The 16,172-nt window shown below is 36.1% G+C and overlaps 2 protein-coding genes across 2 annotated transcripts; both read right to left on the bottom strand.

Annotated features, from left to right (window-relative positions):
* On the bottom strand, positions 1–13,179 carry LOC116301789 (tRNA-dihydrouridine(47) synthase [NAD(P)(+)]-like). Its single transcript, XM_031710906.2, has 15 exons — positions 11,795–13,179; positions 9,182–9,830; positions 8,362–8,403; positions 7,899–7,988; positions 7,284–7,346; positions 7,093–7,209; positions 6,828–6,893; positions 6,220–6,336; positions 5,559–5,655; positions 4,873–4,951; positions 4,621–4,668; positions 4,112–4,199; positions 3,414–3,466; positions 2,595–2,723; positions 1–1,188 (listed from the first exon to the last, which is right to left on the bottom strand). The coding sequence occupies exons 1-15, from the start codon at positions 11,950–11,952 to the stop codon at positions 1,110–1,112; spliced, it is 1,875 nt and encodes a 624-aa protein (XP_031566766.1). The 5' UTR covers positions 11,953–13,179; the 3' UTR covers positions 1–1,109.
* A 135-nt stretch (positions 13,180–13,314) lies between these two features.
* On the bottom strand, positions 13,315–15,732 carry LOC116301790 (rho-related GTP-binding protein RhoE). Its single transcript, XM_031710907.1, has 5 exons — positions 15,506–15,732; positions 15,179–15,266; positions 14,578–14,687; positions 14,044–14,178; positions 13,315–13,609 (listed from the first exon to the last, which is right to left on the bottom strand). Exons 1-5 carry the CDS (start codon positions 15,608–15,610, stop codon positions 13,409–13,411), a joined length of 639 nt encoding a protein of 212 aa, XP_031566767.1. The 5' UTR covers positions 15,611–15,732; the 3' UTR covers positions 13,315–13,408.
* Positions 15,733–16,172: the final 440 nt, after the last annotated feature.

Here is a 16,172-nt window from a genome sequence, read left to right as displayed (position 1 = left end):
CAATAACATGAAATTTATTACTTTCGTATCAGATAAGATGTGACATGCATGCACAAGTCCAAAAACAAAACTAATCGAGGCACAACACATTACATTGCGCGCCTGGTCCAGTCAGCAGTGGTCCACAGGGTTTATCATACAGTCCTCCTTGGAGTCTGCGCTTTTGGGTAATGAGCGAATTAACAAGAGCAATTAAAAAAGCAGCTTCAGGAACAATAATGGCATTAACTGTGGCAATTCGAGGAATATGGTGAAAACATTTACTTTCTGCGCCTTATTAAGACCTCTTGACCTTACTACTTCATGTGAGACTACATGAAATGGCACTATTCCGTAATAAAGTTTACGGTTAGGGTTTTTTGGTTTGGGTTAGGGTTTCAGGACGTTATAATCGATAATCAATAAGTAATAATCCAATAGTGCCATTTCATGTAGTCTTACATGAAGTACGAGCCCATCTTGCATAAATTGTTATTATGTGCGCAATGAATTCTCCTTGAACAGGACCAGGCCTTGCGCTTCGGTTGAAGACATTGTTGCTTCGTTATCAAGTATTCTTTGAGTTGAGGTAAAAAGATAACAACAAGCTTCATGTTGACATGTCGTGCATCCAGAGACTTTATTTTGGTTTTCTAGTTTGGCGCACTCTCGCCTGTTGAAAACTGAATAGATATTGACTACAAGCTTGCTCGTCGTAGGTGAGGACTTCAGTCCGCTAAATAATTGACCTTGCGCACCTCTGTTTAAAAGTGAATATTTGTAGCGCTAGAAGTTCAGAACTAGACTAGTCATGGACTTCTATAGCGCACTTGATTGGCGCACTAAAACATTCCTGACACTATAGATTCTGTGATCTTTTGAGACACTTCAGTTGGCTGCATAGGAATCCCCCTTGTGCATCTTTGTTGAAAAATAAATATCTGTAGCGCACTTCCTTGGCGCAGAAAGCCATTCCCGACACTATAGATTTTGTCATCTTGTAGACACTTCAGTCGGTTGCATAGGAATTGGCCTTGTGCATCTTTGTTAAAAAGTGAGTATCTGTAGCGCGCTTGGTCGGCGCAGTAAAAGATTTCTGACACTATAGATCGTTTCATCTTGTAGACACTTCAGTCGGTTGCATAGGAATTGGCCTTGTGTTTTGGAAGAAAAGTAAATGTTTCTGGCACAGGACCCAACAACATCTCACTGTTGATAAGAACCACACCAACGAATTAGAACGTGAAAAAGTTATCATATTTAGGTGGGGAGGCCAACACAATCATGGAGGAGGTCACACATGACAGAATTGAGGAACGCAAACATCACTTGGGAAAAGGCAAAGAAAACAGCAGAGAACAGAGTGACATGGAGGACAATAGTGAAAGTCCTGTGTTTCCAAAGGAGCGAAGAGGATGCGTAACCCATTTATTCTTTCTTCAAGACGGAATGATAATATAATTCAGGATTATATCGAGGACTACGTCTTGCACTATCACCATGACTACAGCCCTGGCTACCTACCCCGCATTATTATTTCTACAGATGTACTATCAATTTATTTATATGATGGGAAGTTTTTATAAAGTTTTATAGGCGCGCATTTCATAACGAAAAGCCGGCCGATAGTTAACTATTCATCCCGATCCGTATACAATACAATACAATACAATAACTTTATTTATACTTGAATTACAAGATAGCAAGTACATGCTAATATCTCCAAGTTATAAATAACCTAAACTAAAAATTAAAATTACATGATGCTAATATAAAAATATGGATGTAAACAATGAAATAAATATATGTATATATGTAAAATAAAATTAAAATAGAATTATCCTCTACAAAAGGTACAACAGTCAATATCAAATTTGACTTTGGAAATTTCCGATTTAAATTTACTTAATTCGTGCAACAATCTCATGTTGTTTGGAAGAGAATTCCATAACTTACTACCCTGATAAGCCAAGGAATGAAGACCATAACTAGTGGTGTTTACTCTAGGTACTATAAGAATGTTATCACCCCGTAAATTAATGCTACAATTACGTAGTGTAAATAACTTAGAAATATATTCAGGAACCAGTCCGTGCAGAGCCTTAAATACTAATATTAAAATATTGTGCATTCTCCTATTATACAAAGTAGGATGATTAATACGCAACAATAATTCCTCATATGTGCTTTTATGATCATTATAAATAAAACGCAAAGCGCGTTCATTAAGTTTTTCTAATTTGGTTGAATTACCTCTCCCGCAATGATGCCATACAATAGAACAATAATCTAAATGAGGTAAAAAATAGGCATTATATAATTTGACTTTGGCATCAGTATTAATTAGTTTCTTATGTCTTTGTAAGACTTGAATTTGCTTGCCAACCTTCCGTGCTATCTCTGTAATGTGTTTGCTGAATTTTAAATCTCTATCGATAGTTACACCTAGTAACTTGACATCATCTGCAAGACTGACCACCTCAAAATTTAATATTTAATAAACAGTAACGTTATGGGGGAAAAATCCCTTCACGGAACGCAGTGGCGAGGAGGAACCGTACTTCTCGAAAAAGATGGGGGGAGGGGAGCATAAAAAAAATGAAATTGTGGCGCACCTTATTTTAATCCAGTCCTCGCTGTAACGACTCGCCATTAGTGTCTCCAAGTCATCACGACCAATATAATAAGGGGGGCGTTCATTGATGCGCTGAGGTGGACGCTCTAGTAACCCAACAGGGATGTACCTATAATACAAATAACAAACAACAAATAATATGAATACGAACATTCATTCATGATAACAAACAACAATACATAATAACTATGCCGGACTGGGTAGCCTTGAGCTTTTTTGGGTGTTAAAAATGACTGAAATGGGTTAAAAAACGCTGATGCTGAGGGAAAGTGAAGGCACGGTTTTGAACCAATAAGAGTGCGCGTTGCTAGATGACCATATAACATAGCAGCATACACCTATTTCAAAAAATTTTGTCATCGCCAAAGGCGATAGGTGATAGGTCATTCCGAGACATGGAAATGGTTTTGTTGAATACAGAGAACATTGGATCAGTCTCAACACTCCATGTTCTTGAAGAGAATGATAAGAAGAAGAAACACAAGTCATTCCAGCTATTCTTGGATATTGGAATGACCTACCTCATCGCTTTTCGTCTAATGCCTATCGCCTTTGGCGATGTAGCCAGCGCGAGAGTCCCCCGAGAGCCGCTACGCTGGCTATTGGCGATGACGTCTTTTTTTGAAATCGGCGTATACAATGGCTAGCTATACGCTCTATAAAAAAGATTCCTTAAACTATTCTGCTCGTTGCATTGTAGCCCCTGATGTTATAAGTACTTCTGCTAGGATCACAAACAGTGTCTGCATGGTAAAGAAAAGCGTCCATAAGCAGATTGTTCAATTTGTAATCTAAATACCTGCATAAGAACGACAGCCACTCAAGAAGAAAACGCCTGGTTATTTCTACACCCTACGAGAAGGAAGAGGACAATTAACTCGATTAGGCCGTTGCCTTTCATTTTGAACTTCCTTCCCTTGGCATATAAGAACCTTAGGAAATCATTGGGGTGAGGAACGAAATGCATTGTTAAAAAGACTGGGTGTGTGTGGACGTGGGTTCCATTCTTCACCCATTCGCCTGCGCTCTCTCCTTGGTCAAGATACTTTACTTTCACTTTGACGTCACTCTATCCTGGTGTATTCGTGGGTAATGACAAGATTGGCACAATGGGTGTCTGAGGTTTGTAACTTACGACCGAGAAGCATTGTAATATGCAAATATGTTTATTGTTAATCTTCATAGCAAACAAACAAACAAACAAACAAACGAACGAACGATAAACGAACGAACGAACGAACGAACAAACGAACGAACGAACGCACGAACGGAAGAACGAACGGACGAACGACAAGAAAAAGAATAGTAGTCAGTCAATGATAGCATGCGAGCAGCAGAACGTAAATATGGGTTAAGTTATATAAGGAAAAAGGTTGGCTACACAAAAGGTGCACGATTATCTTCATGATTATGAATCGTGCTTAATTAATTAAGTCCATTATCCCGAACCATTAATTTATTTCAAAACTATAATATCTTATTATCCATACTAGCTACCTGAGTGTCTGAGCCCCAGTGTTCTAAACCACAGTTGGCAAATTCTTTAAGCATGTTCAATCTTTCATGAGATGAAATATCCCAGTGCCTATAAAACATTGGATTTAGAGGTAAAATTTCTTATAAACCTAAGCAGTTTTCCAAGAGAAATACTACCAGGTAACATAACAGTGAGAGTGCTCTCTTTCAGTTTCACCAATACAGACGCAATTTTTTTCAAAGAGGCAAAGAAAAAGCAACTATTTTTATTCCACATCGGCAGTTTCACTCTTGACCTCCTGACAATTTTACCATGCACGCCCTGCATTTAGATGGTATTGCAAACAAGAGCACACATATCTGTGCATTACATTAGATTGATTTTGATTGGCTATAAAAGTATGCTTGGGTTTTCCAGAGCCTCTGGCATTTTATCAACCAAGCGCAACAATGACAGGCCTCTGAGGTGGGGAATGCAGCGAGTCCAGCTGTTCCCAACCTTTAGTATAATACTGGTCATTTGTTTTTACCTTTGTTCTTTGATCTCAGTAAAAATCCAAGGTTTGATAAGAGATCCTCTGTAACATCAAATATTAATATTAATATATAAAGTTAACGATAAATATCGTACTTAAAGTTCTGCATTTCCTTGATCAATGTTTTAGGCTACTTGCGGCCAGGATACTAAAAGAGAGTATAGGAAAGGCAAGGAAAGAAAGAGAGGGAGAGACAGAGAGAGAAAGAGAGGGAGAATCCCACTCCTCTGGGTGTTCAAAACCTACCTAGCTATCATAAGACCAGCCACTCCTGTCTGTTCACGTCTCAGCATAGCATCTTCATAGGACAAAACATCCCCATTTCCTAATAAAATACAATACATACAAGTATGCCACAAGATTTGTGCAATGATTCCCCAAGTTTTTTTCCCTTCTGATGTCCCTTCTACTATGTTTACAAAAATATAATGATGAGGTGGTGATTGGAACTGTTTTCTAAGGGTTCCAAGCACTTCCCTTTTCCACCCTCCTCCCCAAAATATATTCTACTGGATGCACTAGGCTAATTATTACAGGTATCAAAGAATATGCAAGTTATGCTCCCCAACTCCCCATTGGCAATTTCATCAAACCGTACAACCCTCTAGACTGATCTACAGTAAGTCATATTATAGCTAAATGACATATCAGAAGAGATAACTAGCTAAAAACTAGGGTGAGCTGCATCAGTGTTTCTAATGAAACAGTAATGATAAAAAGGTAAATTATACACCGTGAAAAAATGAAAAAACATATCAGATTGGGGTTTGAGAAATATGATAATAAATTGATTATAGGCAAGATCTTCATGGGCAAGTCCAGGAGTTTCACTAGAGGGGGGGGGGGGGGGGGGGGGGGGGATGGAGGTGGATTATGGTTTTGGCTGTTCTAGATCTGCCCCTGACTTTTTTAATATCTGACATGTGTCTTACCAAAAAGTGGTACTGGTGCAGCAGCCTCAGCACAAGCTGATATATATTGCCAATCAGCACTCTTGGTGTAACGCTGTTCTCTTGACCTTCCATGTACCTAATGAAGCACATCAAATGTAAATGCATTGCTTGTTGAAAATGAGCCATTTGTCACTAACAGTTTAAAGACCCCCCTTAACCTGGGGATAAAACAACTGGTCAACAAACAATAGCTGGCAAACATTTGCACTTGTCTAGCTAAATGTCTCATAGGCCACTATAAAGCTCTTCAAGAACTTATTTAACAGTACAGATATGTAATATAAAAGACTTGAACTCATTTACATATTTGACATAATGTTTCATTTTAGAAGTTATTCAAGTTTTTCAGGTTTTCTGTGTTGTACCTTTGAAAAGTTGTACCTCTTTTGTCCTGTGTACTCAGACTTTAGAGTGGAGGAAAAAAAAACGTTAAAACTGATCAAATCCAAAATTCAAGTACACAGGGCAAAAAGGTACAACTTTTCAAGCTACAGCTAAGACTTCTTTACTTTATTTTATTGAGGTTTTGAGTATCAGGTTTTCAAGTTTCTCCATACATTTTCTTATAGCGTGACACCACATCCATGTAAACCTAGCTTAAGCCACATAACACCTTTCCTTCTTTGCATTACCTACTTACAGTGATTAAAGAGGCTCCCCAGCTACTGACATTACTGACTAGTTTATGTGCATTCCAGGTCTTCTTGTCATCATGCACTCCAGCTCTCATCTTCACTGTAACAGGGATGTCTAAAACCTACATATGACATAATAATATGTTATGGATAAACTATGCTTTATTCAAGGGGCAAAAACAGCAACATCTGTCAAATAGTTGGAAAAAAGTGTTCAAAATGTTTGTTTGCTGGCCATGTTCTTAGTAAGCCTGATTGTAGGATTTTGGCAAATTTGAGTGCATGTTAGCAATAAGTGGAGCATATAAAATCAACTCAGACATCAATTTTCTTGTCCCCCCAAACAACCTCTGGGTTGATCTAAGTAAGGGCAAATATAATGGCTCCAAAATGGCCAGACACAATGACCAGCAAGATCAGACTGAAGTGCAGTCAGTGTAACAGATTAAGAGAATCGGCCTTCAAATTAAGAAATAAAAGACCCAAAAACCCTGAGATGCAATAATGTCACACAATCATACAAATTAAGTCCAGCAAATGAGCCTTCTGAGGCCCCCAAGAAGCATTTTAGTCATGTCAAACATTTCAAAATTATATATATATTTGCACTTACTTCTACCATTCCCTTTACAATTTCCTGAAATTTTCCTTTTCTTTCCATCAGTGCGCATCCAGCCCCCTGAAATTATATATAATATATAACAGAGTATGACTTTATTTTAATTCTTTTTATTTGTATTTGCTTCCTGAATTTGCATAGTTCTGCAATTGTAGCACATTTAAGATGGTTCTGCCTAATTCATTCCAAACTACAAGCATGTGCAAATTTCTCTCTCTCAATATCTTGACCAGTAGGATACATGTTGATATATCTGTACCTTTGAAAAGACCAAATCGATAGGGCATCCTGTGTTGATATCCACAAAGTCTAAAGACACTTCCTTTTGTAAAAGCTCGGCACATTTGGTCATTGTGTCCGGAAATGATCCACAGACCTGAAAGCATACATAAGATATTAAACACTGGAAAACAAATTTAAAATAATTTTGAATTATGATCATAAACAAACCTGAACTCCAAAAATATCTTCAGTATGATGACGTTTTAGTAATGCCCATTCAGATTGTTGCCCCTATTGAGAACAATAGTAAGAAAATTTGGAAATTGTGTACTTATTTATTTAGTTAACCCAATTAATCCATCAGGCATTTATGCAGCCATCCATTTATCTCATTTCCACTGCTATCAATCTATCTCGATAGGATCCATGCACACATCTGTTCCTGTCCTCATGTAAGTAACCTACATATATCAGTTACACCACCCACTCACTCACCTACTTATTGTATCTATCTACCTACTATCAACTTTCTCAATCATCCTCAATTCCGTTTCCATCTCTGTCTATTAACCAACATAAAAGCATAAATTTAACAGATAATTAAAAGATCCCAAACTCAGTGTCACATGACAGAAGGCTCATTTCATGTCCATTTTCATGATTAAAGCATATAATATTTTTCCTGGGCTCTCAAGTTTTCTTTCCTACTACGAAGATCTTATCTATTTATTCAATCGTTAAGTTATATTCATAAGCATTTTGCAATCGTTCACTAACATGAAATATTCACACTATGAATTCAAAGATTTCCAAGACAAAAAAAACACAAATTCTTAAAAGTACCTGGAGTAAAGTTGTACACATTGCCATTTCACTGCATGTTATATCAGCCCCATACTGTTTACATATCCTTCGATATGGAAGATTGCCTACCTGAAAAGAAACAATATATACTATGGATGTCAGCCAACTGCAGAACTGAGTCAAAAAACATGCCTTGATTTATACACCTCCAAACGTCTACGATTCCAAACAAAAACATTCATCTTGTGGGAAATAAAATTATCAAAGGATGCTGACACGTGAAGAAAGGAATGCAATGCTAAATACTTGATGTTTGTGTGTGGAATCGTAGACGTTTGGAGGTGTGACCGTGGCATGTTTTTTGTCTCAGTTCGGCAGTTCAATGACGTCCGTAGTACAAAATAATGAATGATAGATAAAGATATTCAAAGTCTATATGGCACCATTATTATTCATAAACCTCCTAAATCAAAACTCATCTGACAGAAGGCTAATTACTTACAGTAGTGAGAGGAGCCAGGAATAGCTTGTCCGAGAAATCGATCTATGATAAAAAGTGAAGGATTATGATTGGATTATAAGGAGAATGATGCAATGTTTATACAGTAAACAATAGCATTGTATCGTTAATATGCCAACCAATTCCAACAAATATGGGTTTTATCACTTTTCATTATTAGATTGAATAAAGTGGAAAAGGAAATGGGAAGAAGCCCTAATCTCCCATCCTTCCCCCTGTAGCCTGTTCACTAATACCATGGAGTTTTGGTCTGTAATTAATTAAATAACCAACTAAAACAATTTACATCCTTATCTGTGCACCCATTACAGCAAATTCAAAAAAAGCAACATTCTTGTTATCTTAGGTGACTTTTGTATTATTTGTAACACCCCATAATGATTTTTTTAATCAATCAGAGTAAAAAGGGCCTGGATATGTACAGCAGATTCTATGAATTCATAATTGTACACAAGAGATTCTAATATAAATGGTAGTATATAACATTATGCCATCAAGATATTTTAATACTTTATATGTATTTTTTTATCCCAATTTTCATCCCTAATTCTGGGAAGCAACAGTGGCATAGCAGTTAGGGCACTTGCTTTTCTCCAATGCAACTGTATTCGAGTCCTGCTGGGCTCAGTGTATGTGAGTAGAGTTGTATAATGTTCTCTCCTGTGCTTCAAGGGTTTTTCTCCAAGTTCTCTGGTTTTCCTTCCTCTACAAAAATCAACTCCTATAAAGTCCATTTCAATCATGGAATTCAAACGAGGGCTTAATCAGTGCATAGCAATGAAAACAGTGCAATAAGACTTACCTTTTTCTTTTCACAAGGCCTCAACCTGATTTCACCTTCATCCACAACACTTATATTACTTGGTTCTGCCTTTGATTTCTGCTTTAATGAAGCTAAATACTGATCTGACCTTGGAAAAGAATACTTCTTTTTCCTCAAAGATATTTGAAGGTCCTTGTAAAGTGTATCTTTTGTCCTCAAATGTTTTTTATTTGCAAACAGTTCTTCGTTAACAATGTTTTTATATTCTTCATCAATATGGTTTTTACTAAACCTGCAATTGATACCAAAGTTGCATTTTCCAAACCTTTCAAACACAATGCAGTTTTCTCCAATGTCAGGTGGCTTGTTTTCAAGGTATTTTTGGATAGAATGTCCAAAGTGGCACTGTTCTCCACGAGCACATTCCTCTCCATTGGCAATGAATGAACAGAGCTTAGTACTGCGATCTGGTCTTGGTTGGCGTGGGCGTTTCTTATTCATCCCTCTTTGTTTACCCTTTTTTCTCTTGCTGGGAGGTTCTTCTGACTCTTGGTTGTTTGGATCTTCCTCCTCTGTAACCATTTCTTGTTTATTTTCTTGATCATTTTTGTCCTGATTGTTGTTCTGTACAGGTAGATCCTTACCTTTGCTGTACTTAGAGATATATTCTGCTTTGGAGATTAGAAACCTAGAATTATCAGATAGGTAGCAATTATTGTTAGATTTATATTACATTTTCTACCATTATTTAAATTATGTCATGCTGTAGAGTAGATATTTATGAAGTCCTTCATATTCATACATACACACATACTTTTATTTGTTAAGCAGGTTAACTAAACTACGCAGCCACAGGCTGATGTGGACCTGCTGTCTAACTAATTACAATAATCTATAAATAACTAAATAGAAATATCTAAAAAATAAAAAACAAAAATATAGAAAATCAATTAAACTTATATTCGTTATAATTATTCAATAGATAATAAATGGAAATTCAATAAATAAATAAATACTAAATACTTAAATTTCTAAAATTTCTAAAAGACTAAAAATATAGAAAATCATCATCTTTTTTCGCTATTAAAGAAGCTCTGAATGAAAAATTATTAATGTCTTTAGAAAATTTACGTATAATTTGTTTAAAATTATCCTTACTAACACTTGATTCCAAATTAACAATTCTGTTCATAAAGTTCCAAATAACTGGGCCTCTATATTGAATTGTCCCTTTTCCAACTTCATGTTTTACTCTTGGGATTTCAACTTGGTTTCCCCTACGGGAGGATTTTGCTTTTGTCTTTACTTTGAAGAGGGACTTCATGGAGTATGGAACTTTATCTTGAAGAACATCATGCATTAAAAGGAGAAGGCATCTTTTGTAGATGTAAGAGATTGGTAACCAGTTTAGTTTTTGAAGGTTTTCTTGGTGATGAATGATTCGTGCTGCTCTTGCATGAATGGGATCTAAGGTCTCCATAACTGCAGAACTGCAATTACCCCACACCACTATACCATAGGTTACTGCTGGAATAATGGTTTTAAAATAGATCTCTTCTAATACTTTTACAGGAAGCTTCTTCATTCTTCTCAATGCCCCAACCTTCTGTGTGAAAGATTTCTTCACATGGTCTACATGCATTGACCATGTCAGTCTATTATCAATCACTAAGCCCAAACAAGTAGTATGATCCACAATATTGATATATTTATTTCCAAGATAAATTGGTGGAGCTGGGCCAGTGAAGTGAGTTTTGCTGAGGATCATGACTTCAGACTTGATAGGATGGATACTAAGTCTGTTATTTATACTCCAGAGTTGTAATTGTTCAAGTATTTTGTTTAATTGCAAACAGACTTGGTCAAAGGTCTTCCCCACGCAGTATATAGTAGTATCATCTGCATACATATAGACGTTCCCAAGTGTAATAGCATCAGGTAGGTCGTTGACGTAGATGGTATATAATCTTGGACCAAGGAGTGATCCTTGGGGAACTCCATATTGGACTGTTTCCAAATCAGAAGTACAGCCATTTATAACTGTACACTGATATCTATCTTTCAAATAATGCATCAGCCATTCATGAAGATTACCAGTTAATCCCACAGCCTGAAGCTTGAGTGATAGAATATTATGTGAAATACTATCGAAAGCCTTCCTAAAATCCACGAATATGGCTCCAACTAACATTCCTTTATCCAAATCCATTTTCCATCTAAGGGTAAAGGGCAAGCTGCACCAGTTATAAATACACTGCCACCAAAGCAAGAGTCTCCCATGACCTCACACATGTGTCTCACCATATTGTAGCTTTAGCTTTGGCTTTAGATACCCTAGCTAATACATGTACATGTACATGTAGTGTAAAAGCCTGAGCCTAAGGTTGCATACACGTAGAACTGTATGAGGATATATACATTATAAAAGCATCAATATTTCAGGCAATGCACAGCCACTTTGCAATTCTGCCTGCCTGACCCCGTGTTGGGGACAGAGAGTAGGGGGTTGGTGTATGTGTCTGGGAGAGGGGGTGGGGGGTGGGGGGGTATTGTTGGGATTTCTTGTACACTCAAGCTCTACTATATCTCAAATTATATAAATACTTTTAGCCTAAGAACACTTAAATATATATTAAAAAAGGATTCCCTTACTGTTTTTTTATATGAGCAACACCGGCTGCCAACTTCTTGTCTTGTTGTTTCCCTTCTTGTCTCTTGTGTGATACAGTCGTGTTACTGTCTGATGTATTATCCACGTGGTTGGTGTTTGCAGAACAAGTCTTACTCTGAATAGAACAATCTTCAGACATTTTCGTCTTTGTCTTTCAATTTAGGACCTCAAATCGTAAAAGAAATTGTAATTTTTTGATTCAAATCAAGTTTAATACAGAAGACACGAGACAACACCGGCTTTGAACGTCCAGAACGAAATACTAACCATGATCCCTTGCAGTATGTATCCACCACAGGAACTCCACGTCACCTAATTCAAATATTCTTATAAAACAACAGCACAACATGTACAGCAGAACTCGAGTCAAAAACATCTGATTAATACAGTGATAATGTGTTTTAAATACCTTGAAGATTATACACTTTGGAATGGAATAGAGAAGCAAGTGAGTTTATACAGTGTGGGTAGTAGGCAGGAAAAGGGTGTACATGATATAATGCAGCTAGTCTAAGTGTTTTCCCATTTCAGACCACATATCATTCCCTAGAGTTTTATTTCTTTGTTTAATGGCTGTGCATAAGACGACAAGGATGGTCTTTATCAAAAATTATGATTTTATCCTTATTTATTTATTAAACTTTTCAATGCATAAAAAAGAAATTATATCTAAGGGAAAACAGGAAAACATTCAACACCCAAAGGTCTAGACATGAGGTTTGATCAAATCAAATGACAAATCTTAATTTTAAGCAAAAATGATTCAGAACTCTTTCTGCAGCAAGAAAGCTAGTACTGCATTAAGGTTTAAACTTCATAAACACATGACCTTCAAAATAGTGACTTTGGCTTGGCCCATGATAAAAATAGCTAGCATTTGTACTAGTATAGCACTATACCAAATATTTACATTGTTTTCTTTTGGCTATCACTTATATATAGTCCCCAGTTCCCTGCACCATCTTGAAAGGTAACTGTGTCTGTGTATCAAAGCAAGATTGAATAATAAATAATTGCCAGTAATTGTCCAAGGTGCTAAAAAAGGTCCCTATCACTCAGTGCAAGTTAAGGTCACCAGAATTCTTTTTTCAATGTACAAGCACTAATACCTTTCAAGATGATGCAGAGAAAAGTAAAGGGGTCATTTAGAGGGAAGGCATTTATTTAACCCGTGAAATAAAAAATACTAGTCAACGTGTAATAGTCAAATAGACACAAAAGAAAACAATGGAATTAAGGTCTACCATTGTGTATTAGTCTAATATCTATCACGGGTTAAATGCCTTCACTCTAAACAACTTTGTTTCACGGGCCACTGATAGAGTTCAAACACTAATTAATTAAAGTATGCAAGCTAATTTAAGCTAATTTGATTGTTTTCTATTGCTTAATTAATTAGACATGCTATTTCATGGGTTAATAAGTAAAACCACTCAAGAAGTCCAAAAATTGTTTCTAACAATCGCTAACTATTTTCATTAAGAAAATAAATACTGACAAATATATAACTCAGCGTTTAACTCAGACTTTTACTATAAATTTCATTTACAATTATTAAAATTGATAAATATCTAATTAAAAACAAAATAATCTAGCTATGAAATAATACATCTTCTTGATTTCTTCTGGCAGGATTTATCATGTGTCATCTTGGGCTTATATCTCTTTTTATGTATTGTTTTGCCTAGAGCAGTTAATGTGCATACTTCAAAGACATCTATCAAGTGTTTATCCTTCGTTTTTGATGAGCATTCCAAGTAAAGTACAGAATCAATGAGTTTGGCCATCTCACATCCCTAAATAAATGAAAAAAGAAAATTTATCATGAATTAGACAATGACAATAATTAAAAACTCGGTGTATATATAAGTAACCATATTATTTAAGGGTTTAGTAGGATGACTGGACTTTGAATCATTGTTAGACCATCAATTGTAAAATATTCTTGGCAACCAAAAATATTTTAGGGAAAGGAGAAGGGTAACAGCCTTCTCAAGCAGCACCCTCCCCTCCCCCCCCTTTACCTCCTATGTACATAATAGCATATGGTAATGACAAAATATTTGACATGCTAATTTCTTTACTTGTCTGATATTGAAATTATGAATTACATAGACTGAAATCTTCCTATTGTCGTTCTTGAGTCCACTATGGGGTAGGATAATAATTAAACTTGAAAAATAACGTATACATAAATTAAAACAAGAATATTAAAAAAAAGTTTTATTACTTGTTGGTAGGTGACAGGTATTCTTCTACTCTTGGCAAGTTCTGAGACAACACAAATGTCACTCCGTAAATCAGTTTTACAGCCTACAAGAACTATAGGCTTGTCAACACACATCTCCTTTGCTTCTGTGGTCCACTGGAAGAAATAAGGTAATATAGCTAGTTTGTCATTAAATATTTGGTATATTATTGAGTTTATATAATTTATAAAAATGTATAGTTCTAGAAAATATTCATACCCCACCACGGAGGTAATTTGTAAAGCTAGGACCCCTTTCAAATTTCTTTCAAAAAAACTCTGTAATCTTGTTCTTTCTCTGACCCTCCACTCTATAATTTCCAATTTACTCTGTGGGTGGTATCATCAAGCTGCACTTTGTATGAAAAGCTTAACTTGTTGACCTTCATTCCAAATGGAATATTACCCCTGAGCAGTGGTCTCAGCTTTGTAGGGTTTTGGTGATTAACTTTACTAGAACAGGGTAAAAACATGATTTTTCTGAGGGGAGGGGTGGTAGGCATAATAATTATATACCTTTGTAGAAACACTTTCCAAGGTTTCTGGCCTGCTGATATCAAAGCATATCATAACTACATCACTGCCCTTGTAAGAGAGTGGTCGAACATGGTCAAACTCAGGCTGACCTGGAAAAAAAAGATCAAACATCCATATAAATTATATGACATTATATATATATATATTTTTAACAACTAAAATTAAGCCTATTACTGCACTGTACCACAACTATGATATATACTAAATATAAATAATGGATACAATACAGTTGTTACTATATGCTAAAGTCTAATGTCGCAAACGTATCATGGCTTGAACCAGGAGTCTAAATGTCTAAGTTTGCTGAAGTCAGTAGAATGAACAAATAAATAAAATGCACACGTACTCATAGATTAGTTTTGCACACTCTAGCTTTAATGTTTCCGGATTTAGAAATTAATCAAGAAGAACTCTCTAAGCCCCTGCCTAAGAACCATTGTTTAGACAATCGTGGAAACAAGAAAACAAAAGGAATTACCGAAGGTGGTTTTGAAAACAAAAGACGAATGCTTGGAAAGACTCTTCTAAACCACATTAGCACCCTAGATGTATTCAAATTGTTATCTAAAACTCTTCTAACCTGACGTATCCCACAATGAAAGTTCAATTCTCTCTTCCTCGACCTCTACTTCAGAGGACAAGCTGTTGAAAACAGTAGCTTCGTAGACCTGTAAACAAACACCATGAAACGCTAAACAGAGAATGTATTTGGACGAGAGTAAAACAACCCAATGAACCGGAGAAACAAAAATAAACTGGGATAAAGAAGAGCAGTAAATAATTCACAGTAAATAGAACTTATCCAAGGAATCTATGGTCATAAGATTAACTTGAATTTATAGCCAGAAAAATTCAAAGGACCAAAACAAACAAACGTGAGCGTATTTCTCAATCAAACGTGGCTTACCTCAGGGAAGACGTTCTTCACAAAGACGCTCAAAAGAGCTGTTTTTCCACACTCGCTATCACCAACGAATATAGCCTTGATTTTCGTTTTTCCTGGATCATTCATTCCTTTAACTGGAGATAACGGTTTTCATTGGACCATATTTAAACTCTAAGAATGTTTGATCGGTAGCTATTTCACGGTCTAATATGTTTCCCGCACTCGAAATCTATTTCATATGCCGATGACGACACACGACTCATAAATAGAACCACATGACGCGCTCGATTAACCAATCAGATGCGACCTTTAGGACCTTTGACCGATTTTTCGCACGCGTTGTTGGAATCGAATAATCACGTTTCCATAAAAATAAAATCCTTATAGAAACTCGATTGACGAAAAAGCTATTTTTATTAGACGTTGACAGGTAGCTATAAGATCCTTAATAGAGGACGCTTCCAAGGCCTTGAGGGCATATTATTGAAGAGAAACTGATCACGTGTACATGTATCTATAGCGAAAGACAAGTATTGTTAGCCCTCGAGACCATTGAATCTTAGGAGATGAGGTCGAGAGGATTTTGATGGTCAAATATATAGATGCAAGCAAGTTATATATTAATGTTAAATTCAATTTTTTGGCTTTCGAAGCCGGCACTTTCCGCTAATAGTAGGATATAACGTAT

This window comes from Actinia tenebrosa, unplaced genomic scaffold (assembly GCF_029948245.1).
Source record: "Actinia tenebrosa isolate PJP-AT-01 unplaced genomic scaffold, QUT_ActTen_1.0 PGA_scaffold4__44_contigs__length_22323623, whole genome shotgun sequence".
Lineage (NCBI taxonomy): Eukaryota > Metazoa > Cnidaria > Anthozoa > Actiniaria > Actiniidae > Actinia > Actinia tenebrosa.
This window is presented reverse-complemented; position numbering and strand designations above follow the sequence as displayed.

What these genes read in the sequence shown, in the direction of transcription:
- LOC116301790 (XM_031710907.1), bottom strand. Translation starts at nt 15,610, where the DNA reads ATGAATGATCCAGGAAAAACGAAAATCAAGGCTATATTCGTTGGTGAT. An exon ending in TGAAGAACGTCTTCCCTGAG is followed by an intron (nt 15,267 to 15,505) that starts GTAAGCCACGTT and finishes GTTTGTTTACAG; the next exon opens with GTCTACGAAGCTACTGTTTT. An exon ending in TACCTGTCACCTACCAACAA is followed by an intron (nt 13,610 to 14,043) that starts GTAATAAAACTT and finishes TCATTTATTTAG; the next exon opens with GGATGTGAGATGGCCAAACT.
- LOC116301789 (XM_031710906.2), bottom strand. Translation starts at nt 11,952, where the DNA reads ATGTCTGAAGATTGTTCTATTCAGAGTAAGACTTGTTCTGCAAACACC. An exon ending in TGTGTACAACTTTACTCCAG is followed by an intron (nt 7,347 to 7,898) that starts GTACTTTTAAGA and finishes TGTTCTCAATAG; the next exon opens with GGGCAACAATCTGAATGGGC. An exon ending in ACTGAGATCAAAGAACAAAG is followed by an intron (nt 4,200 to 4,620) that starts GTAAAAACAAAT and finishes AATGTTTTATAG; the next exon opens with GCACTGGGATATTTCATCTC.